We start from the raw sequence: 25,817 nt of genomic DNA, 5'->3' as shown, positions 1-25,817 counted from the left end.
GCAAGGTTACCAAAAATAGAAATTCTGAAATTTCATCTCCATTTGCCATAAACTGTTGAGGAACACCTAAAGGGTTAATAAAGTTTGTAAAATCAGTTTTGAATATCTTGAGGGGTGTAGTTTCTTAGATGGGGTCACTTTTATGTTATGGAGTTTCTACTCTGGGGGTGCATCAGGGGGTCTTCAAATGGGACATGGTGCCCAAAAAAAAGGCCATCAAAATCTGCCTTTCAGAAACCATACGGCGTTCCTCTCCTTCTGCGCCCTGCCGTTTGGTCATACAACAGTTTACGACCACATATGGGGTGTTTCTGTAAACTGCAGAATCAGGGTAATAAATATTAAGTTTTGTTTGGCTGTTAACCCTTGCTTTGTTACTGTAAAAAAACGGATTAAATGGAAAATTTGCCCAAAAATTGCTGTTTTGGCACCGTTTTTTTTTTTTACCGTGTTCATCTGGGGGGTTAGGTCATGGGGTATTTTTTATAGAGCAGATTCTTACGGACGCGGTGATGCCTAATATTTATTTTAGTTTTACAAAATAATATTTTTGAAAAAAAAGGTTTTTGTTTTAATGTCTCGAGTCTGAAAACCATAGTTTTTTTTCGATTGTCAGTGGCTAAATGGAATTAAAATTGGGGAAGGGGATTATAAATTTAGTACTCCATGGAAGTGTGATACTCCCTGAAGCAATCGATAACGCAGAGGCCCGGATGATCGGGGCACGTGTCACACTGAGTGGTGGTGTCCTTCCGTATCCCCCTCTTGTGACACACTCTGCATCTTTTTTGGGTTCGTCCCTTCTTTTCAGTATGGGGGACCACACCTGGAAAGTGTTGGCCAGGGACGATCCAGACGCCTCCAGTTTCCGAGGTACTCCGGCCTGCTCTTTCCCGGTCAGAAAAGATCAGGGCCTTGAGGACTGCCTCATAGAACTGGAGGAATGTCCCTGTGCTGCCAGCGCGCCGGGACAGCACAAAATAGTTGTACAAGGCAACCTGTACCAAGTAAACCGCAACTTTTTTGTACCATGCCCGGGTTTTGCGCATGGCGTTATATGGCTTGAGGACTTGATCAGAGAGATCAACTCCTCCCATATACCGATTGTAGACGACGATACAATCGGGCTTAAAGACCGTTGCCGCGGTACCTCACACAGGGACAGGGGTGATGCCGTTACCATGAATTGTGGACAGTACAAGGACATCCCTCTTGTCCTTATATCTGACCAGCAACAGGTTTCCACTGGTAAGGGCACGGGTCTCACCCCTGGGGATAGGTACCTGGAGGGGGTAGGCAGGGAGGCCGCGTTGATTTTATCGCACGGTCCGACAAGCGGATGTGGATCTGGCGGCGAGAGACTGGAACAAGGGGATACTAGTATAAAAGTTATCCACGTACAGGTGGTAACCCTTATCTAGCAGTGGGTGCATAAGGTCCCACACAAGTTTCCCGCTAACACCCAGAGTGGGGGGATATTCTGGTGGTTCAATACGGGAATCTCACTCCTCGTACACACAAAACTTGTAAGTGTACCCTGAGGTACTCTCACAAAGTTTGTATAGCTTCACGCCATACCTCGCCCGCTTAGTGGGAATGTATTGGCGGAAACTGAGTCTCCCCTTGAAAGCAATGAGAGACTCATCAACCGCGACCTCCCTTCCAGGTAAATAGGCCTCCAAAAATTTGGCCCCAAAGTGATCGATGACCAACCTGATTTTGTACAGGCGGTCATAGGCAGGATCACCTTGGGGGGGACATGCTGCATTATCTGCATAAGGCAGGCATTTCCGGATGGCCACAAACCGGGTACGTGTCATAGTGGGGTCTGGTAGAGGACGTCCCCACTCCAGTAATGCCTGACACTAGGTTTCTTGACTAGGCCCATATGCAGCACGAGGCCCCAAAACGTCGTTATCTCGGCTGCACTGACCGGGGTCCAGCCACCGGGCCTAGCCAAAATGGAGCCCGGGTGTTGAGCAATGAACTGTTGGGCGTACAGGTTCGTCTGCTCCATCAGATTCACAAAGAGGTCACTGAAAAAATGACTAAAATAGTCATATTCAGTGAAGCCCACTGTGGAAATCTGGATTCCTGCTTGGCCAACAAAATCAGGAATCGCAGGCTCAAAATCCTCTGTGGTACACTAGACAAGTTCACCGGTAGGGGGCTCCGGTGGTCTTAACTGGTGGGCCGGAAAAACTAGTACGAGCCCCAGAGCTTCTCGTACTAGTGTGGGCCACAGGGTCCTTGGCATGGCAGTCCCCTTGCTCTGCCTGGCGGCGTCTCCGCCGCCTTGGGGTCTCATCATCATCGCTAGATGATGAGGAGGACGCGGATGACAAAGGGAAAGTGGGGTCATCCTCGTCCTCACTGGGGCTCTCGGAGTCGGAGGCAAGCTGGGCGTATGCCTCCTCGGCCGAGAACATCCGGCGAGCCATAGGGGAGTGTGTGTGTGTGTGCGTGTAAATCTTTATTTAGTGTGCGTGTGTGGGGGGGCATGGGTGTTCGCGGACTTATCCCTAAAACTAACAGAAAAAAATAAAAATAAATAAAAAAAGGCCCAAAAATGTGAAAAAATAAATTAAAAAAATGTAAACTCGCTGATCAGCGGTGGGTTGTGCAATGCGCTAACAGTGGCCGGACGCTAAGAGTGCCGGTGTTCTGCCAGATCTCTATACCTTGCGAAAAGTCTATACTGGAAGTGACGCGGCCGCACAGGAATCAGCTGGAGGAGGGTGTGTGCAGCACGCAAGTACTTTGTGCACCGCGCGTGCGCACTTAGGGGTATAGATTTTGCAGCACAAAAAGTTGCATCAGATTTGTTCATCCTGATTTGATCTGATGATTTGTGCGCGCGTGCAGTAGGAAAATCTGATGCAACTTTTTGCGCTGCAAAATCTCTATACCCCCTCCCCCCCCCCCCCCCCCCGCGCATTGTCCCAGGTGATGGGAAATACACAGGGCGTAGAGGTTAAATACACGACTTTCATGATATAATATCACTGTAGAGGGAACTTTTTACATTTTCCATAAATTTCACCCAAAAGCCAAATATCCCTAACTTTTAGTGAGTAGTGTATATATTGACATGTTACGGATTTAAGGGGTTACGTCAAGATTATGTTATCCCCTACCCATCTGATCGATGGTGGTCCTACTGCTGGGACTCCCAACAATTCGGTGGGACCGGTGGGGGTCCCAGTGGTTGAACCCCCATCGATCAGCAAGTAAATTTATAAACTTGGCAAAACCCATTTATAATGCACACCGCAGGTGAGTTTACAATTTTTTTTCAAAAGCCTGTGGATAAGATTTTTTTTTTTTTTAAATCCTCCACATTGCTAGTACTGTAAAACTGCAGATTTGGCGCATGCAAACCCAGGGGCATGTGTGAACATACCCCAAAAGGCAGCGCTCAAAGCTGCAGCCAGGACTTTCTGCGCCCTATTGCTGGCTCAGTTGCAGGCTGTAGGACACTCCCTCAGAGGAGAGGCAGCTACACTTTGCTTCTTAGCGCCTAGACCCTGCCATGTGAGCGCCAGCAACATGGCCGCCGCCACGGTCCTCCTCTCCCACAGATGAAGACGCTTCTGCGCCCCTATTTTGCATACACCATAAACCCCTATAAACTGCGAACTCCGTCCCGTTCGCCATGACGTAGAGCGCAGCCGGCCGCTGATTGGCCGGCGCTTTTTTTTCCGCTAGAGGATCCTCCTTTGTATCGGTTGTTATAGGAAAGACTTTTTTTTTTTCTACGTCATTTACCGGAAGTCGCTCATGAATATAGGGAAGTTACAAGTGCACCGGGAAGCGACTGCCGTGAGTGACCTCGTGTCTTTCTTTCCTTCGTAAGAAACTCCTAAAGCTAGCTTGCTGGCGGCAGCGAGTGCGCAGCGCAGAGGAAACGCTGCCTGACTGCCGCTGTGTGTGCAAAGAGGCCACCGGGCTCCCCCTGGGGTGGCGCCTTCTGGAGCGGGAGGCTGGGGACCAGCTGTCTACTTGTGGCCCGGGGCGGGGGCCACTCTGGGGGTCCGGGCCTATTTGGGCTGTGCCTGGGGCGGTACCAGCGACTTTCAGGGCTGTGCAGACCTTCATCCCAACTGGTGCCAATGGAAAGTGGCGGAGATGCGCCTAGCAACCAATCAGAAGGCGGCTTTCGTTTAAAAAAAAAAATGTTGGAAGATGAGGTGCCCTCTGGTTTCTATGGTTACTGCACCTCCTTTTTACCTTTGCACCAGTTTTCATAAATCTCCAGTAAGGGAGGCTGTACATGCCTGCACCAGTGCCATATGTATGTATGTATAGGTCAGGAAGGGGTTAAATTAAAGGGGCCTCCCATTGAGGCAACATCCTATGGCCCCTTAAAGGGGTTGTGGCTAGTTTAAAAGTAATTCCCTCCCCATCCAAGGTGTAGAGCAGGCATCCTCAAACTGCGTCCCTCCAGCTGTTGCAAAACTACAACTCCCAGCATGCCCGAACAGCCTACAGGTATCAGCCTACAGCAGGGCATGGTGGGAGTTGTAGTTTTACAACAGCTGGAGGGCCGCAGCTTGAGGATGCCTGGTGTAGAGGATAATTATCAGATCGGAGGCTGTCTGCTGGGACTTCTATTAATAAAGGGGAGGGAGGGGGGCAGAGGCAGATCAGGGTGCACGCCGCCCCTCCATTCATTCTGTATGGGACAGCCAGAGATGGCAGAGGAGCGCGCTCACCAAACTCTGACAAGCCCATAGTGAATGAAGGGGGTTAACTTCAAGAGGCAGTTCAATAAAGCAGCATATAATGGTGTGTTAAAGGGGTTTGGCAAAGTTTAAAAGGGTATAGCAAGCTAATCAGTCCCATTGGCCTGGCTGAATGGAGCAGCTGGTGGAGCGCGTTCATTCTTTAATTTATGGGACGGCTGGAGGCGGAGTACAGCCCTCTGCAAACTCTTGACAGCTCCATAGAGAATGAATGGAGCGGCAGCAAGCCTGCTCGACCTGCCGCTCCTGTCATATGGGGGGAACGGGCCCCAGATTCTCAGGATTGGTTGGATTCCCTGTGATCGGACATGCAACTTCCGGCGCTCCAGCTTTATTGAAACTACAACTCCCAGTATGCTCCTTTCACTTCTATGGGAGTTACAAGAACAGCCAAGTAAGTGTGCATGCTGGGAGTTGTGTTTCACAGCAGCTGGAGTGCTGAGGGTTACCCAACCCTGCACTAGAATATGACTGAACTGTGTCTAGGCCAGGGGTCTGCCACCTTCGGCACTCCGCCTGTTGTGAAACTACAATTCCCAGCATACACCATTCTTTTCTATGAGTTCTGAAAAGAGTAGCCAAAGTATACATGCTGGGAGTTGTAGTTTCACAACAGCTGGAGAGTCGGAGATTGGTTCCCCTGGTCTAGGCCAAGTGACCTCTTCATGCAGCTGATCGACGGGGGCCTGAGGATAGGTCATTGGTATGTAAATCCTGGAAAACCTATTTAAACAACAGTCTTAAAATATAAAGTGTAACTTCTCCCCCTTAAGTGGACCCCCCCTCTCTAATGGACTGTCATTGCAGAGGTTTCCCTGTACTCGTTATCCCCGTAAGAATCTGTCCAGTAAAGCTAACGTGTTATTTTGTGACGCTTTGTGCCCGGTAGTTTTTTAGACAATTTTCATAAATTAAATGTTTGTGCCCAAGTAGAGCCTCAGAGACACAATATCTCTGTTCACACCTGACACTGGTGATCAGAGACTCTGATCTGTATTACAGGGTGCATTCACTTCAGCAAATATCATTTATCATGTAGAGAGAGTTAATACCAGGCACTTATTAATGTATTGTCATTATCCATATTGCATCCTTTGCTAGCTGGATTTATTTTTCGCTCACATTATACACTGCTCGTTCCTAAGGTTACAACCACCCTGCAATCCAGCAGCGGTGGTCGTGCTTGCACACTACAGGAAAAAGCACAGGCCTATGTGCTCTCACATGGTCCTGGCCACTAGAGAGATTGGCACCTTGTCCTATAGTGTGCAAGCACGACCACCACTGCTAGATTGCACGGTGGTCGTAACCGCGGAAACGAGCTGTGTATAATAAAATGGAAAAATGAATCCAGCCAGCAAAGGAAGCAATATGGACAATCACAATACATTAGTAAGTGCCTTGTGTTAGCATTTATCATGTAGAGAAAGTTATTTGCTGAAGTGACACCACTCCTCCTTCCAGGCGTTACATATTGATATTCTCAGCATAGGTCATCCATAACTGATCAGCGGGAGTCCACCTCCCGACACCCCCACCGATCAGCTGTTTGAATCGGCTGCAGTGTTCCAGTGAGTGGCACGTCTCCTCGCAGCTCACCAAGCACAGCGCCATCCATTAGATAGTGGTTGTGCTCGTTATTGCAGCCCCATTTACTTGAATGGTACGGAGGTGCTCCGAGGCCGATAAACGCGACGTCACTTGCCTAGGAAGATGCCACAGCACTCAGTGAGACACCACAACCTCTTCAAACGGCTGATGGCGGGGGTGTAGGGAGTTATACCCCCACCAATTATTTACTGATGACCTATCCTGGAGTGGGCAGCCTGAGGAACAAGGGTGATTAGATGTGTGACTGCTCAGCCTCCCCCCCCCCCCCAAAAAAAAAACCTCATATTCTTTTATTGGTAAGAGAGGTGATAACATGGAATAAAACTTGTCTATCACCCCCAGGGTGATCCGCAAAAAAAACGGATTATGTTCCGTATGGCATGGGTTTTTTTTTTTTTTTTTGCAGATCCGTTTTTTTTTTTGCGGATCCATTGTAATAATGCCTATCCCTGTCCGCAAACTAGAAAAAAATAGGACATGCACTATTTTTTTTGCGGAGGAACGGACATACTGATGCGGACAGCACACAGTGTTTTTGCGGACCCATTGAAATTAATGGGTCCGCATCCTATCCTCAAAAAAAAAACAGAACGGACACGGAAACAAAATACTGTCGTGTGTATGAGGCCTTAGGCTAGTTTCACACTAGCGGCAGGACGGATCCGACAGGCTGTTCACCATGTCGGATCCGTCCTGCGGCTATTTCGCCGTGCCCGCGGACCGCCGCTCCGTCCCCATTGACTACAATGTGGACGGGGGCTGAGCTCCTGCGCAGCACGGCGGTGCACGGAGAAAGCCGCCGGACTAAAAAGCCTGACATGCAGTAATTTTAGTCCGGCGGCCTTTCTCCGTGCAGCGCCGTGCTGCGCCGGAGCTCCGCCCCCGTCCCCATTGTAGTCAATGGGGACGGAGCGGCGGTCCGCGGGCACGGCAAAATAGCCGCAGGACGGATCCGTCCTGCCGCTAGTGTGAAAGTACCCTTAGACTGATTTTTCTCCAGGCTTCCCCCTCCTCGTCCCACCTCTTCTTAAGACTCTTCTCACATTTGGGCCGGAGCCGCTTTCCTAGATACTGTCAAATTTAAAGGGAACCTGTCACCGGGATTTTGGGTATAGAGCTGAGGACGAATGTGCTGCTAGATGGCCGCTAGAACATCTGCAATGCCCAGTCCCCATAGCTCTGTGTGCTTTTATTGTGTAAAAAAAACCTGATTTGATACATATGCAAATTAACCGGAGATGAGTCCTGTCCCTGACTCACCTCACGTACAGGACTCATCTCAGGGTAATTTGCATATGTATCAAATCGGTTTTTTCACACAATAACAGCACACAGAGTTATGGGGACTGGGTATTGCGGATGTGCTAGCGGCCATCTAGAAACCCATGTCCTCAGCTCTATACACACAATCCCGGTGACAGGTTCCCTTTAAAAGGAAAAGTAGATCTGCAGGTAGTGATATTTCTGAAGCAAAATGAAAGATTCCAAACCTCATTGTAAGGACCCATGCACGCAAACGTGTCCGTCCTGTGCACGGGCACCAGCCGCATGGCCGCCATTTGCAGATGTGGACCCGTTCACTCGAATGGGTCTGTGATCCGCAATATTCTGTCCACACTGAAAAATAATCGAAGTGCCATATTTTTGCAGTGTGGAAGCACCGACTGAAATCCCACGGAAGCACTCCATAGCGTCCGATCTGTGCCTCCACTCCGTATATTGCAGACCCATTCACGTAAATAGGTCCGCATCCGTGATTCAGAGCGCATTTGGCCAGTGCCCTTATTGCGGACCCATTGGTTCCGCTTCTGAAGCCCTGTTGGAGTAGCCTCACAGTTAGCGGTCCTTACAGTATGAGCTCTGTGTCCAGGGGGACTCCGATGAGATTTCCACGGCCGTGTATTAGGGGGCATCAACACCTAGTGAGTAACTTGCTGAAAAATTGACATGATTTAGTAACTGTTAAGTTTATGCAAAAAAAAATCACTCTCCTAGAATTTCCGAGGACCTCCTTCTACATCTGTTCCTTTATTTTTCAGGCCTTGTGCTGTCCGCTAATGGAACGCTCCCTACCGGGCGAAGATGTGAGTGATGACAAGTGACGCGTTGGAGTCTCGCACATTTATTCTGGGTGCGTAGAGAGATGAAAGCGCTGGTATTTATTTTAATAGCAGAAGACGTAAAGTAAGAATACCGCAGGGAATTTATCTCTTGCAGTGGTTTTGGTGTCTGTTTTAAGTCTTTCCTTTGTGAGGTTGCGCCAAATTTCTGAAATGGTGCACAGTAATATATTTGGTGCAAATGCAACTTATTGTATGCCTGTGAATGTAGACCAGGGGGTTGGCTGGCGTGGAGATGAGACGCACGTCATAAATGAGGCTTAAAGAAGACCTTTCGTGGTTTTGTATTAATTGAGATAAATACCTTTACTTACTTATGCTGCCACCCTGCCTGAATATTATTATTTTTTAAATATCGCTCCTGTGCCCCTAACTCTTCATCCGAATCTCTGTAGGAATAGAGATCCTAAGGAGACATGAAGTACAGAGAGGAGGTAGGGATGTGGTAATGAGGTAATGAGCAGCAGCTCTTGTATGCAGTCTGTCCTGTCCGTCCTCTCTGTACTTTGTCTCCTCATGAACCCCATTCCTACAGAGATTCAGCTGAAGATCTCATCAGCTATATTCAGGATCATAATCCCTGACAAGCAGAGCAGAGAGGAGGATGAGGCAGCTCTTTACCTCAGTGCTGTGAAGTAACTTGTCCTGCTGTGTGATTAGGACATGTTTTATGTGCACTAATAGGATGGCGGCCATTTTATTTCTTCTGATGATTGCTCCCGAGACAAAACTAACCATTATAACTAGGGATGAGCGAATCGACTTGGGATGCTTCATCTGAATTCGATTTGCATAAAACTTTGTTGTAATACTGAACTTTGGTTCGGTTCCGAGGTACCACTTGGAACCGAACCAGAGTTCGGTATGAAGTTTTTTTTTTTTTTACAGTAATAATTCACTAAGTTATTATAGAAAGTCTCGCGAGACTTCGCAAAGTAATAACTTCGGCCTCCGCTCCGTACAGTATTACAATGAAGTTTTAATGCGAATCGACTTCAGATGAAGCATCCGAAGTTGATTTGCTCAGCCCTAATTATAACTATGGCAAGGTATTTGGGAATATATTTATCGTAAAATAATATTTAAGTATTTTCAGTCATTTTATTAATTCCCAGAGAACCCCTTTAAATAACCCAGTAGGTTTGTAGATCTTTGACTTTGTTCCCTTTCTGTTTTCTCTCTCTTAGGTTGTCTCTTATATAAATTGTGGGTTTTACAAAAACTACAATAGAAGACCTCTTACTTGGAACCGGCTGAATCATCAAATATGGCTTTCCAACCGGAACCAAAGAAAGTTCGGGCTCTGAGTCTTGCAGGAATTGCTCAAGTCTCCAATGACATCTCTCGAAAGTTTTTGGATCGCAGCGATTTGTCCCGGCTTTTAAGAATTGCTTCAAATTTTCTTAAGGATCACACTCAAGTGCTGGTGGAGCTCGACAGCTTCTTCGTTTGTGATCCTAATGCCAAAATCAAACTGGTCTTTGTAGAAGACAGTGTTTTAGTGAAGAACATTTTTATCATGTCCTCCTCTATGCAAGAGCTGGCACAAAAATGCCCCGAGAACCTTTATATTGACTTCTTCAGTAATATCGGCCCTGGGCTGAACTTGTACAGTGTTTCCTGTGAAGATGACTCCGGCTGGAAGATGTGCGCTTGCTGCTTATCGAAAACTAATAACCAAGACACATTGAGGTTTCTTATTGTTTCTGTTTTGCAAAGTATTCCGAAAATGAAAGCGCAGATCAAGTCCCTTATAATCCACCCGGAGATCTCCGAACCTTTGGACCTGAGCATGCTCTTGCCCAACACAACCGTCAAGCAATGTATGCTGTTAATTGTTAGGGTCTTAGAACAGAAAATCACTCATTTACAAGCAGAGACACAAACCCAGATAAAGTCCTCTTTGCAAGCCATGTTTCAAGCCCGATCTCTGAAAGTCTACAATCGTCACCTCAATGAATTTAAAGCCTCAAGCCCTGGAGAATTTTACCAACATTACATTGATACCTGGCATCCAAGTAGGAAGCTATGGTGCACGAAAGACAGCATAAGGATAAGGACAGAGAAGTCAATACATGCTTACGTTGCCTCCCTCCATTACACACTGTCGTCAAGAATGGGCATCTTGCCATCCCTTTATCAGTGCTTACGAGTCATTCTTCGCCAAACCCACGAATTAGAAAGCGTTCCTGATGCTTTATTCGAGGTGAATTCTGAGCCTGTGCCTGATTCACCCCCAAATCCAGAGGAACAGGTATGATAAAATGAACATCTGTGAGTTATGTTTAGTGGTCCAGCTGTACTGTGCTCATTGGGCTTGTAAGCAAAATCTGTGATGCTGATTATCTCACAACCCGTCGGTAGTCCAAGACCGTAGTCAGGGTCTTGGACTACCGATGCAGAGCTCAGAAATGTTGTGGTCATCCTGGAGAGGGGACCGGGATCTGCAGGTGTAAAGATGAAAAGGAGGGCACGTCTAAGTCTTCTGTCCCTTCCCCAGTTAATTAGATTTTTTTTTTATCTTGAACCGGAGAATTACTTAAAGGCCGCAAAACGTAGGTCAGAAAATACGGGTGATGTCAATGTTGCATATTTTTATTTTTTTTGCTGATCCCCTGACTTCTGTGAGTCTGTGGTCCGCATTTTGCAGCTAAGTATAGTACATGATCTGTTGAGGTCATTGATCAAACTGGTGTAGATTCAGATTCCACCTTTTATTTTCCAATGGAGCTGTGAAAAATGAAAAGTGGAATCTGATTGGTTGCTATGGGCAACTAAGCCAGATCTACTTTACACCATTTTGATCAATGACCCCATATGTCTTTATGGTACAGACATATGGATGCGGAGAGAGTGCACTAATCATCCGTGTGCTTTCCGCGTCCATAAGTCCGTTCTGCAAAGGATAGAACGTATCCTATTCTTGGCCGAAAAATGCAGACCACTGACCCAGTGAAGTCGATGGATCCTCTAAAAACTGATGCAACATGGACAGCGAAATACAAGTGGTTGTGGTCATGAGGCCTTAATACGAGGCGAGAGCTTCGGTGAGTCTTATTGACAGCTTCCAGCGGACACAGCAGATGCTATGTCAGTCCAGTGGTCAGAGTGATGGTCACATGATCCAGCCTCTTGAAACAACTGATCAGCAAATGGTGACGGGAGTTGGACCCCCACGATCATAGTGATGACCTGGAGGATAGGTCATCAATACTAAAGTCCAAGAAAAAACCCTTTTTATATTTTAAATCTTTATTCCATTTGGAACCCCTGGAGGATGCTTTTAGTTTTAGACTTTTCTCCCAGTAATACTTGCTGGATGGGATGTGTGTGTGTCCAGGGTGCTGCTGGCTTCACTAGCTTTTATGGAGTAATTCATTCCTAGACTGCCTTAACCTTTTACAGCTCATGGGGGAACATTGCTGTGTAACTCACCCCCTACACACGGGCTATTTCCGGTCTTCTCACTGTCTACACTGTGATACAACACAGTTTCTTTGATCTATTCCCCCTCCTCCTCTGTGATCTGCTGACTCTTTATACATGAATGCTTTCCTCCCTCTCTACACTCTGATCTGCTGTGTACAACCTCATCCCCCTTTGTTCTGCTCTGGGTAATAGTTGTAGCATCCTGCCTAGTGCTGTTATCAGTTTTGCATGGTAAATACTGCTGACAGACTCCTTTTAAACATTCACCTTTTACATTGCTATACTGATGATACACTAATCAGCTGAGACACAGAACTGTTGGCTTATGGCTTAGCTGATGAAGTGAGCCTGACAGCCTGTCATTATGTCACCAACACAGAGGGCAAGGGAGCCCTCTGCTTGTCTCAGATCGACAGCGGAAGTTGGGCTTACTGGTCTGCGAGGTGGCCTTTCAGATTGGGACATCGATAAAGATATAGAAATAAAAGTATATTAGAAAGTTTCATTCATCTTAATTTTCCAAACGACTTTGTTGCGGGACATGATGAAATGTTCTAGAGCGTTTCCGTGTGTATTACTACTCACTAATGATAATCTTGTGCTTCCACTTTCTAGGCTTCTGAAGATAAAAAGAATGCATTGGAGCAGATGGAGTTTTATAGTTGGGAGGATTTTCAGTCCTTTTTAAATATTTGGTGTGAAGAGCAGAAAATTATATTTATTATACGTAATTCGATCCCCCTGAGTAATGAGGACATCAGCAGCGATCTGATGCAGTCTCTTAAGTACAGTATGGTGAACCTTGGGTGCAGCAGCTATACAAGGTAATTATGTGTATGGTGCATGACAAAGGGCATCTGTCAGCAGTTTTGTACCTATGACACTGGCTAACCTGATACATGTGTGACATCTGTGTTGGTCCCATGGTCATATGTGCCTGCATTGCTGATAAAGATGATGATTTATTATATGCAAATGAGCGTCTGGGAGCAACGGGGGCGTTACCGTTACACCTGGAGGCTCTGCTCCCTCTGCAACTGCCATGTCCTCTGCACTTTGACAGGGCCAGACAGTGAAAACGTCATCACACCTGGACCTATCAATCAAAGTGCAAAGAGCGCGGCCGTTGCAGAGAGAGCAGAGCCTCTAGGTGTAACTGTAACGCCCCCGTTGCCCCTAGAGGCTCATTTGCATATGTTAAAACATCGAATGTGGGTCCATGTCCTCTCTGTTAGGCGCACCGACCCATAGAACTCAGTGGTGCTGTTCACACCACCACTGCAGATCTGTCTTGGGATGTGTCTCAAAGCACATTCACCTGGAGACTATTGGAATTCATTTTCTCCGGGGGTTGGCAGCTCCGTGACCTATAAAAATGTCATTCAGCAACATGGACTGTTTTACTATAGAATAAGCACCCACTCTGCCTCCAGCTGTCACACTGATGGAATGACTTCTTTCATAGATACATTTTCCAGGGAGGTCATGGACCCGTAAAATAATGCATCCATGTCACAAAATATGCGAAATCGTATCCAAACAAGTTCTTAAATTTTTTTTTTTAATATTTTTTTTACCTGTGGCCTATCCTCTGAATAGGTCGTCAGTATCTGATTGATGAGGTCCAACACCCGGGACCTCTGCTGATCAGCTGTCTGAGAAGGCTCCGGGGCTAGCAGTAGTGCAGGAACCTTCTCTCTGCTCACCAATCACAGCACTGTATATTCTATAGTGGCTGTGCTTGTATCGCATCTCAGCCCCATTCACTTAAACGGACAGTGAATGTGACATCGCCTGGCCTAGGCATAGCTGTGAGAAGGCCTAGGCGCCACTGCAATCGCTAGCGCTTTTACAAACGACCCCCCACCGATCAGATACTGAAGACAGGTCATCACTTAAAAAATATCAGAAAACCACTTTCATTTTTGCACTTTACTATAACAATTCTTTTCTTTTATACAGCTGCTTGGCTCCCATTTACAGATCCTGCATGCGCACAGCATTTTTTTTTTTTTTTGGGGGGAGGGTAGGGTTTAGTTTTCCGGAAATTACAGATTCTGACAAAGTACAATAAAGGTTCCCATGACAAATTTAAAGAAATGTTCTTCCCCAGAAGTAAAAATTTGAGAAACCATTCGGTGCCCAAAAATTTTGACTTAATAAGATCCTAGATGAGCAAGGTGCAAATAATTACATGACTGAAAGGCAATTGTAACCTGATAAACACTTCAGAAAACAGATAATGGTGAGGCTAGGTTTACAGCATAACCAACTGATCACAGGTCGTCAGAGTGCAGATATCCTCACCGATCCTGAGAACAGGGGTCCTATTCCCCGATCTGCTGGAGATCAGGCATGCACCCCTTCCGCTCCTTTCATTCTCTGTTTAATTGCCAGAGATAGGAGAGTACAGCCCTCGGCTATTCATGGCGGACCCATAGAGACTAAAAGGCACGCCATTAGATCGGGGGAATGGGACCACCATTTTCGGGATTGGCGAGTCCCAGCAGTCGAACACCTAACGATCAGTTAGATATCCCCTATCATGTGGATAACGTAAAAACTTTGTACAACTCCTTTTAAATAGTGCGAATGCTCATCTGCCGCTCCAAATAAACCTAGGACTTCTGTTCTTGCGATTGGTGAGAGTGATAAGCTGTCATCCTGGTCCAACTGCGTCAAAAACTACATCAGCACAACCCGCTGTTCTGTCTATTCTCCGTTGTGGTAAAGCGATGTTTTTTAGGGCTCCTGAGTAACCTGTCTTCCTCTTTATTCTACAGGAAGCGGTGTCCTGCCACCATTCAGCTGCGCTTAGGCCCAGAGATGGACAAGCTGATCATCACAAAAGCCGACCTCAATCACTGCCACGATTCAGAAATCGACCTCCCTTCTCGTTTCACCAGGAAACCTGCCTCCTTCGTGGAAGCGCCGGCAGAAAAGCCAACCGACTTCCCCGACAAATTCATGGACAGGACAGATTTGACCAAGCTTCTTCATTTACAGTTCCCCTTTGGCCGGGAGTCCCAATTTCTAGATGAACTCGAGTCCCTTTTTAACACTGACCCCGATGTAAAAATCAAACTGGTTTATTTCGATGACAAGCTTACATTGAAAAATATATTTTTCATGACTACTGGCATGCAGAACCTAATTCAGCATTTTTCCGAGCACCTTTACGTCGCCTTCCTTCCAGGTCTCAATCAGGAATTTGATTTGTACTCAGTTTTTTGCCAAGATGAACATTTTACGTGGAAAGTCTGTGCCTATTGCTTAGCACGAAAGCAATCCCTGGAAACGTTAAGGTTCCTTTTGGTCTCTGCTCTTCAAGTTCATCCGAATTTGAGCAAGCAAGTGAAGTGTTTGACCCTGAACCCAGATATTCTGCATCATGCGGATGCAAAGCTACTGTTCCCTAATGCGATAGTGAAGCTTTGCTTGCCTTTTGTCTTCGAGTTCATGAATCACAAAATGACTTTCTTGAGTCAAATGGAAAAGTCTCAAATCAAGAAGCTGCTGGTCAGTCTTTCTCAAGCACCGTCCACCGACATATATAAACGGCACCTCCATGACCTAAGGGCTGCCTGCCCCGATGAGGTTTTCCAGTATTATTACGACATCTGGCATCCATTATGGATTTTCTGGTCCGGAAAGGACAGCAAGACAAATGATTTGGAAAACTCCATTTATAATTACGTGGCCCAGAAGCATAAGGACTTAAAAGCACAGCTCGGGTCGTTGTCCACGTTGAGCCAGTGTCTCCACGCTTTACTTGTGGAAGATGAAGGCCATGTTCAAGAACAGACTGAATCCAAAAATGCCTCCCTCACCGAGGAAAGTTTACCGGTCTGCGATGTAGAAGCGCCACCCGAACCCGCCATGGACCAGAGCGATGCTGATGTGAAGCCAACCGCTGAATGTGAATATAATCAGGTATGCACGGGATTTTTTGTTAGTGACCTGATGTCCGTGTAGATAATATTTCCTAAGCAATGTATTTTTACAACATTATTCCGTCACTAATATAATGCCGCCGCCGCTTCAGATGCTTGGCAAATTGTTTCTTAACCCTTTCAAGACCAAGCCATTTTTCACCTTTGTGACCAGGCTTAATTTTGCTAATCTGACATGTCACTTTATGTGGTGATGGTCGTGGATGAATGGCACAACAATGGGCATCAGGATCTCGTCACGGTATCTCTGTGCATTCAAAATGCCATCAATAAAATGAACCTGTGTTCGTTGTCCATAATATACGCCTGCCCATACCATAACCCCATCGCCACCATGGGTCAGTCGATCCACAACATGGACGTCAGCAAACCACTCACCCATCACAGAGCAGCAGCCCGATAGTTGAGAGAGGGATGCTGCGGCATCTAAGGGGTTATAGCAGTGTCAGCACCTAATGGCGGCGGCTCAGGAACTGAGCCGCCGCCATCACATTCAAGAGAGAACTGCAACGGGGCACAGATGGGGGCAGGGGACACAGGCATGCACAGTGGGAGCCAGCGAAGTTAAAGCCACTGCGCACAGATCGTGCAGAGAGCACAGATGGGGGAGGCGGGAGCTATTTGGGGGCAGAGATTCGGGCAGGGGGCACAGATTAAGGACACACATTGGAGACACAGATCAGCAAACCTGCATAGACTAACCAATTGGCGCGATCGCCGACAAGGGACCGCTTAAATACACAAAATACATACGGTCGTGTGCATGAGCCCTAACAGTCCTTTTACACGGGCAAATAATTGCCAGTTTGCACCTTGATCTGCGCTCTTTAAAAGGAGCTTTTACACTGGGCAGTTATCAATGGGGAGCGGTTTAGGAACTATCGTCCACTACTTGCTACCAGTCGTGCGTCAGTCACCCCCATCATTTTCTACAGCGCGTTGCTGTTTACACGAGATGTGCTGCTAGCAAACAATCATTTTATTTTTTTTAAATAAGTCACCCGACACACAAGCTTTCTCTGGTCTGTTGGCTGATCATCAGGCCTTCTACTCTCTACTCGGTGCATTGATTGGGAGCGAACGTTCATTGAGCTGACAATCGTCCCATAAGAGCCTCAATCGCCATCAATGACATCAAGTGACTTCGTATCGGTAGTCAGTCACTGTGTGTGGGCAGGACTCTCACCGTCTCTCCTAGGAGTCTGCCAATCTCTGTTCATCCAACCCAGCAATGTTGTGTCGACATGGCATGCGATTGCAGAAGTCGCGTGTCGTAGCTGGGGGCCTCGGGACCAGGAGCTGTGGAGTTTGGTAAGGAGGGTATTTTATGTCATTCATGGATTTGAAAACCATTAAAACAAAAAAAAAAACAGTCTGCCCGTATTACGAGTGGCACAGTAAAGTGCCCTCTGATGAACCATTCTGGCACTGTTTCATTTCCATGTGTCTAAGGCTACTTTCACACTTGCGTTTGGTGCGGATCCATCATGGATCTGCACAGACGGATCCGTTCAGATAATACAACCGTCTGCATCTGTTCAGAACGGATCCGTTTGTATTCTCTTTAACAAAGTCAATGGAGGACAGATCCGTTTTCTATTGTATCATAAAAAACGGATCTGTCCCCATTGACTTACATTGTGTGCCAGGACGGATCCGTTTGGATCCGTTTGCAGGCAGCGTTTTGGTGTCTGCCTCCAAAGCGGAATAGAGATGGAATTGAGGCAAACTGATGCATTTTGAGCGGATCTGAAATCTATGCCAGCCCCTGACTGGTGTAGATTTCAGCGTTCTTCTACAACTGAAAACTTGTGCTCCTTTCCCCTCCCTCACCGCACCCCTTATTTCAGACAAGTGGCGAGGCCAGCGGAGAAAGACCACTTGCACAAAAAAGTTTGGAAAAATTGCAACTTTTTCACCCCAGAAAACTGGCCTAATCAAATCAATGATAAATCTAGCCCATTCTGCTTCAGTCCCTTTTTTTCCACGATCTCTGCTTGTTGTCAATGAGTAACAGCCTTCTGAGACCTAATACTTCTTGCAGCTGCATTCTCCAGCCGTTCAGGTACTTTTTTTCTGTGAGCGAGATAATCGGCGGCATGAATTCTGCCCCGAGAGCTGACGTCTTGTAAAGGTGTCGTCATTTTATCCTTCAGGATTGTGAAGATTCGCTTAAAGTGCAATTGAACGGCAAAGAATTTCACAGCTGGGACGACTTCTGCGAGTACCTGCAAGGATTTACCAAAGAGAACTATAATCTCCGCTTTACACCGCTCGCTGAAGAGGATCAGGGTGAAGGGCCCACTGCACCCACCGTGGCCGAATCTCTAAAGTACAGCTGGGCGCAGCTTTCCTGCAGTTGGTATGAACGCCTCTTCTCTATTGTCCTTCCGTTATTTCTTATGGTAAAGGAATCTTCCCATCTCATAAAAAGATTTGGTATTGAACAGTAGGGGGTCCAACCCCTGGTACCCCTCACCGGTCCTGAGTCAGCGTGCAGTCCCTTTAGTCTATTCCTGCAGAACAGCCCCATTCAAGTGGGTTGGGGTCCCCTTTATTCTCAGGATCGGAGGGGATTCCAGAGGGACAGTCCCCACTGATCATAAAGTCCTAGCGATGCGGACTACTTTATAAGATGGGAACACGCATAAGTTTTGGCTTGTGTATCTCTCCAAGGTACAGGCTTGTGGGATCAAGTGCTTTGTCCGTCTTGAGGGACTTGTGACCGGGAAGAAGTACAACTCGGTCCTTATGTGGACTGAGAAATGTCCTGCAGTGCTGCTATTCAGAGTCTCCCATGTATAGAATATAGGGGCATAATCCATTGACAATCACCTCTGCCGACGGCTCAGTTCACAACTGCATTTATTTTTTCCATTCTGTTCCATAAAAAAAAAAAAAAACATGCACACGACTGTGTCCGTACTGCAGTCTGCAACCCATGGATCCACAAAATATGGGAATATCTGCATTTTTCTCTCTTACCAGAAATTACCATTAAAGGGCTTGTCTCACTTCAGAAATTGGCATTTATCATGCAGACAAAGTTAATACAAGGCACTTACTAATGTATTGTGATTATCCATATTGCTTCCTTTGCTGGCTGGATTCATTTTTCTATCACATTATAGACTTCTTGTTTCCATGGTTACGACCACCCTGCAGGAAAAAGCGCTGTCCTATGCTCACTTCCAGAGTACCGGCCACTAGAGAAGGCCACACTTTTTCCTACAGTGTGCAAGCACGTCCACCGCTGATGGATTGTAGGGTGGTCGTAACCATGGAAACGAGCAGTGTATAACGTGATGGAAAAATGAATCCTCCAGCAAAGGAGGCAATATGGACAATCGCAATACATTAGTAAGTGCCTTGACGTAACTTCCTCTACGTGATAAATGCCACTTGCTGAAGTGAGAGAACCCCTTTAACACTGAATAGAATAGGACAAGGACACACTGATGTGGCAGAGCATGTTTGTTTTTTGCAGACCCATAAAAATGAATGGGTCTGTGTGCAATCTGTCAAAAATGCTGATCGTGTGCATGAGGCCTACATCTGCTTTGTTATTTTGAGCATCCGCTGTGCTCAGTTTTGGCATGTTTCAGTTCTATTTGACAGAAGAAAAAGGCCTGTCTGAAAGGAGCGTTTTTTTTTTTTTTAAAGAACCATGAAGTCAATGAATGATAGAAACAGAAGGTATACGGTATTCTGTTAGACAATGTTACCTTTTTTTGGCTCCTATGACAGAATTAATGGACGAGTGAACTTGGATGTGATCCCGGCCTTATCTCCCTTGAGGACAAAAATATTGGTCACTTTAAAATCCGACGTGCCTGATCCCTCTTTCTCCTGATGTCTGCTGTCTAGATACCCCATACACGTGGTCGGCGGGTCCTGCTGCAATCTCTAGGCCGGCCTAACCTTTATTTTATGTGCATGGCCACCTTTTAGAGTTAAAGGGGTTGTCTGGGCTCCAGATATTGATGACCTGTCTTCAGGTTCAGCTCATTTCCCATTCAAATGAATCACCAGTATAGGAAACTACAGCGCAGGCGCGGTATGACAGGTGAGGGTGAGATGCCTGGCTCTAGTTGTAGGGCGGTGAAGAAGCAAAAATGGTTAGAATTCTTAAACGGCACAACAGTGACGTACAAGGCATCGATTTTACTCAGCAGGATCAAAGCTACCAGACACTCTGCCTGGCTTCACCGGGTTGATCCTGCTGACAGATGCTCTTGGAAGAATGGAGGGAAATGTCCATATTAGCAAGCTGAGAAAGATACACACAGCCTCAACTGCTGCCAATGGTGCTTCTACTATATACTGACAGTCATAGTGTCATTTCCTAGTTTTTGGTGCTTGTGAACAGAACCATTACGTATTATTCCTATCCCCATTTAGGAAGAACTGCTCATCATTCATCGAGCTGACTCTGGGTCCGCAGAAAGACAAACTGGTCATCTCGCAAAGCAACCTGCACCATAACCATGTTGAAGAAGATGCAGCGGAGGCGCCACCAGAGAAGAAATTCAAACCGTCTTCCGCAGTAGGTTTACCGGCACAAGTTGCCAACAACATATCTAAGAAATTCCTGGAACAGAGTGACCTAAAGCGGCTCCTCCGCTTCCGTTCCGGCGCTTTTGAGGACCGTACACAAGTGCTGGCGGAGTTGCAGTCCCTCTTTTTTTCCGACCCTGAAGCAAAAGTCAAATTGGTATTTGTGGAAGATAAGTTGCACGTGAAGAAGATCTTTCTGATGACCTCGGCTATGCAAAATCTAGCGCAGAACTTTCCCGAATATCTCTTCATTGATGTGTTTTTAGAGTTCAGTCACAGCTTTGATTTGTACACCATCTTTTGCGACAAGAAGGGAGAAGGTTGGACACCGTGTGCATATTGCATCGCCAAAAAAGGAACCGGCGACATCTTGAAGTTTCTTATTGACTTGCTTCTCGAGATCCTCCCCTCGATTAGTAACAAGGTAAAATTAATAACCCTCAATCCCGACATCCAAGAACCGATTTCCCTCGAGACTCAGTTTCCGCATGCGAACTTGCGGTACTGTATGCATCTGGTTCTCAATATCATGTACAACCGAATCTCACACCTCGAAGTTACCGTCGAAGCCCAGATTAAAAACTTCCTCCACATCCTCTCGCAGACTTGCTCCCTTAAGGTCTATGAACGATATTTGAATGACCTGAAAGCCATTTGTCCGGCAGCAATTTTTCAGTATTATTTCGATACCTGGCACCTGCGGCGAAAAATGTGGGTAAAAAAAGATAATCGGACTGAAGAGGCCGAAAGAACCCTGTCTGAACTGGTATCTGTCAATCATGTGAAACTCAAGCAGGCGGTCGGCTATATGCCCTCCTTGCATCAATGCCTTTGTTCTGTCCTGGAAAATGGAGGGAAAGCTTCGGGCAACGATCTCCATATCCAGAGAGCTGATATTTCATCTTTTTGTGATTTTGAGAAGCCTGCCGTTCCACTTCTGAATCAACAGGTAAATTGGTTTATATTTATCGAGACAGCACAGCAAGGCAGATTTATTTCTGGTGGCGAGATGCAGCACCACAAGTAGTTAAACTGGTTCGTCTTACATAGAGCGCATATCAGCGGGATCAAATGTGTTAAACCAGACATATTGTCTGGTAGGGTGGATCCTGCTGATTAAAATGACACGGACCTTATGAAAATCGGTTGTGGCGTTCCTGAAAAATAAAGTCTTTTATTCTTTATACAGATTAGAGCTTCTCTGCACCGAGGGGGCGTGCCCTGACCGAGGAAGCCCAGGCGCTATGGGTGGCTAGGCCCTGCCCCTCAGTGGACTGAAGCCTTGGTTGGCATGAAAAATAAAAGCATTCTTTCTCCGGAGCGCTGCAACCGATTTTCACAAGGCAGGTATCATTTTAATCAGCAGGATCGACCCTGCCGGTAAGCATGCACGGTTTAATAGGGTTCATTGTGCTGACATGCTCTTTAGAGGATCATTAAACGTAGAATTGAATGGTAAAAGTAAAGCAAAAATATAGTCTGTCCATCCGTCCCAATTGTTTGTCAGTCTGAGACACAGAATATTTTGTACGTTTTCTCAGATTGTAATATCCAAAGAAATGCAGTTGGCCATAGTTTTTTTGGGTGTAGTTTTTACAGCGTTGTTTGGGTGGCGAAAAATATTATTTAACCTTAAACTGCTCCCCAGCACAATACGGTGATACTAAATGTATATCCTGGTAGTTGTGGTCATGTTATGCTACTTTTACAAAAATAAAAACTTTAAAAGGGTTGTGCAGGGGGGTTATATTGATGACCTATCCTCAGGATAGATCTGAATATCAGTTAGGTGGGGGTCCGACACCCGTTGCCTCCTCTTCAAGTTTGCACCGCACTTGTAATTACACTGTGCAGCTGCTGCAAGCGAGAAAATGCACAGTGCAGTTTTGAAGAGAAAGAGTGCCTTCCCTTCAAACATCTGATCGGCCGGGGTGTCGTGTGTCGGACCCCCGCAGATCTGATAGAGGATCTATCCTGAGGATGTCAGCCATATAAACCCCCTGCGCAACACTCTTAGGTTTACCGGTACATAAATTTAGTATCACCGTATTGTGCTGAGGAGCAGAATAAAGTTAACGTGTCATTTTTGCCACTCGGCGAACACCGTAAAAAATACACCCAAAAAACGGAGTAAATTGCATAGGACATCAATATAAAACCCCTGCACAACCCCTTTAAAGTAAAAAGCTATCAATTTGATGAAACAACGAAGTGTTTTTTTTTTTTTTTTATATATATATATATATATATCAAAGGAGCTTGATTTTTGTGGAATGAGCTGTATTTTTTTTTTATTTTTTTATTGATCCAGAAATTCTGGCATTGTGCGTTATAAATAAAATATTTTACGATTTGGACTCTTTAACAGGTGTGATTATCAATTTTGTCAATGTATCAATTTAGTATTTATAAGTTGGAAAAGGTTTTTGTAACTTTTAACCCCTTCCCAACATCTGCCATACATGTACAGCAGATGTCAGATCGTTAAAGATGGCGCCTGCTCAGTAGCTGAGCAGACGCCATAGGAGCTGGGTGCCTCCTGTTTTACACAGCAGACGCTCAATGGCCGTCTGTTATCGGGGACAATGAATTCCCCCCCCCCCCCCCCCCTCTTATTTTCATTTGTGACCACTGCATCTGAGCGGTCAATTATAGGGAGTACTGGCTTCCGCAATCTTGACGCGGGGGTGTTTTTAAGTTACTGGGAGCAGGTTTGGTTGTTGTGGCAGCCTGCTTGTAAGTCATTGTAATCTATGGGAGAAACATTTGCATGTTAAAATTCCCTCAAAAGTTTTTTTAAATATATTTTAAAACCCCCTATTTACAAATATTAAATAATCCCCAAATGCCCCAACTATTAAAATGCAAAAGCATTTGTCCTACAAATAAATATTAATGTACTTTATGTGAAAGATAATATCTAGATCCGGGTACATTTTTTTATTATTTCACTTGAAAAATGATGTGTTATGTAATCTAATGAAGTAACTTTATTATTGCTTTGTGGGACAATATCAAGTGTCTGTTCCATTTATATAATTTTTGAAGTGATGTGATGTTTTTTGTTTTTTTATTATTTTTTATCTTAAAAGGATCTTGAGCCTCCTGAGCAGAATGAAGGGAGTCTTCAGAGCCCTGCTGTGGAGAACAGTGCAGAAGAGGTATTGTAACTGTTAATTATTGGACATCTTATATAATTCTTATACAGAGACATGATTAGTGCTGGGGACGAATCTAGTATAAGGGCCCATTCGCGCGAACATGGGACGGCCATGCCCGTGTTGCGGACCACATTGTGGTGCAGATCCATTGGCTTCAGTGGGTGCGCGATCGATGCAGCCAAAGCTAGGGCATATCCTATATTTTGCGGTGCGGAGGCAATGACCTCGAAACGTACAGAAGCCCTTCTGTGCTCTCCGCACCGCAGAAAATAGCAGATCACAGACCCATTGAGGTGATCAAGTGATGTGGGTTGCACATGGCCGGTGCCTGTATTTTTTACGGATCCGCATGGCCATCACATGTGAATACGCACTAAGAGATGACCTGTCTATGTTGTATCTTGGGAGTGTCCATGAAGTCAGATCTTTCTCTTTACTGCGTTGTGTGAAGCGACGACCCCTGTAAGCACCGCAACGTAAGTCCTAAAACCAGAAAAATTATTTTGGTAATGATAAAGAAGAATGATTATTTCCCTTATTAGTAGCCTGATAAATTGCAAGAAAGTGTCTGGTCATTTAGGAATGTATTTAGGCCAGACCAGTATATGGAAGGCAGGGAGGAGGGGGATGCAGCTGCAGATTTTCAATCAGTATTCTAGCGAAGCGGTGAGAGGGAGAAGGGGGAGCAGCAGAAAGGAGACCCCTGACTGGAGAATGGCCAGAACACTTACCTGGTGACCTCCTTTTCATCTTATTATTAGTCAGTTCCCAGGCTCCTCTTCTGCTGTCCAAGATGGCTGCACCACTTCTCAGACCGCCTGATCCACACTGCATATCCCAAGACACTTCCTGCTGCCCTTGGATTGGCTAGCGCTGCTCATGTGTACAGTGTTCACCAATCCAAGGGCAGAGCCGGACATGCTGGAACTGTCTTGGGCTACTGATGCACTGGGTGCACCAGATAGTCTGAGAAGCCGTGCGGCCATCTTGGATGGTGGAAGAGGAACCCAGGATTTGGTGGATCGGCAGCTGACCAAATAAAAATGAGGTCACAGGTAAGTGTTCTGTTCGTTCCCCAGATAATGTGATTTTTTATTTTTCTTAAACAGGTGGGGGGCTTTAGTCACTGCGAAAATCGATCAATTGAAAAAAAAGAATATTTTTAAAAATAGTAAAATGCTATCATTAAAGAATTCCCCCGAAGGTGTCCATAGCCTTTAAACTGGACGAATTGTAAAAGTGTAAAATTTCACCCTGATAGTTCGGGTTACCTGTCGGTAAAGCTTAATTTTTCTCTGGAAAGTTGTGACTATGTTCACATGTGCATTTCATCTCCAAGGTATCCCAACAGAAGCAAGTGGACCTCCTGTGTTGAATTCTTTGTCTTGTCCTCCATTTTCCATCTCCGAAGACTTCAGCGCATTAGAACATCATTGGATCTATTAAGACTTTTGGATTTACTGTAAACTTTATATAAATCTTTTCTCGATATTTTGGATCTGCATGTAAATATAGATGAATTTCCAATATTCGCTGTTGGAGTCCTTTTCTTCTATTTTAATTATTGTGACAGAATTTAGATTTTTTATGTTAGCATATATTTTGGTTTTAGTGTTAGCGCCTATTTATATCCTATTTATAAGGGGATGTCCTCCTGTTTTCTAGAACATTGTATCCTCATAAATAATAAAGTGCATTTGAGAAAAGGCAACGACAACATTTCTGTACTTACAGTTTGCACCGGAATCCATTTTTATCATCCGTTGCCTTTTACGAGTTCAGGAGACAAAGTGAATTGAACAGGGATGTAGGTCTATAGCGTATAAGGAGCGAGCAGAAACTTGTATATTGTGTACTTAAAGGGGTTTTCCTAGATATTTCTACTGATGAGAAGGCAGCGGCGTCCGCTCTAGCACTACAGACTTCTTGCAGCTTTACCTAGGCCATGTGATGGCACGTTCATTGGTCACATGACCTAGGCGCAGCTCTGCCCCATTGAAGTAAATGGGGCTGAGCTGCGATACCAAGCACAGCCACTATCAAATGGACGGCGCTGTGCTTGGTGAGCATAGAGAAGGCCGCGGTGCTACTGCCTTCTCAAACAGCTGATCGGCGGGGGGTTCCGGGTGTCGGACCCACACTGATCAGATACTGATGACCTAGGTCATCCGTAAAAATCTCTGAAAACCCTTTTCATTTTAACATTGTATTTCACATCATCAAGGGTACTTTCACACTTGC

At 45.7% G+C, this 25,817-nt stretch overlaps 1 protein-coding gene across 3 annotated transcripts; it reads left to right on the top strand.

The window, feature by feature from the left end:
- The first annotated feature begins 3,755 nt into the window (after nt 1-3,755).
- ZSWIM9 (zinc finger SWIM-type containing 9) lies at nt 3,756-25,105 on the top strand. 3 transcript variants are annotated; one of them, XM_044282399.1, is made up of 9 exons: nt 3,756-3,822; nt 8,396-8,487; nt 9,664-10,730; nt 12,521-12,729; nt 14,689-15,838; nt 18,015-18,220; nt 20,260-21,364; nt 23,508-23,576; nt 24,916-25,105. In XM_044282399.1, the coding sequence occupies exons 3-9, from the start codon at nt 9,744-9,746 to the stop codon at nt 24,949-24,951; spliced, it is 3,762 nt and encodes a 1,253-aa protein (XP_044138334.1). In that variant the 5' UTR covers nt 3,756-3,822; nt 8,396-8,487; nt 9,664-9,743; the 3' UTR covers nt 24,952-25,105. The 3 variants fall into 3 exon arrangements, with proteins under 3 accessions (XP_044138334.1, XP_044138335.1, XP_044138336.1); XM_044282400.1 differs by having other exon boundaries at nt 3,802-3,851; XM_044282401.1 differs by lacking the exon at nt 3,756-3,822 and adding an exon at nt 8,196-8,278.
- Nucleotides 25,106-25,817: the final 712 nt, after the last annotated feature.

Source organism: Bufo gargarizans, chromosome 2 (assembly GCF_014858855.1).
Source record: "Bufo gargarizans isolate SCDJY-AF-19 chromosome 2, ASM1485885v1, whole genome shotgun sequence".
NCBI classification, from domain to species: Eukaryota; Metazoa; Chordata; class Amphibia; order Anura; family Bufonidae; genus Bufo; species Bufo gargarizans.
Note: the sequence above shows the minus strand (reverse complement) of the source record. Positions and strands in the feature narration are given on the sequence as shown.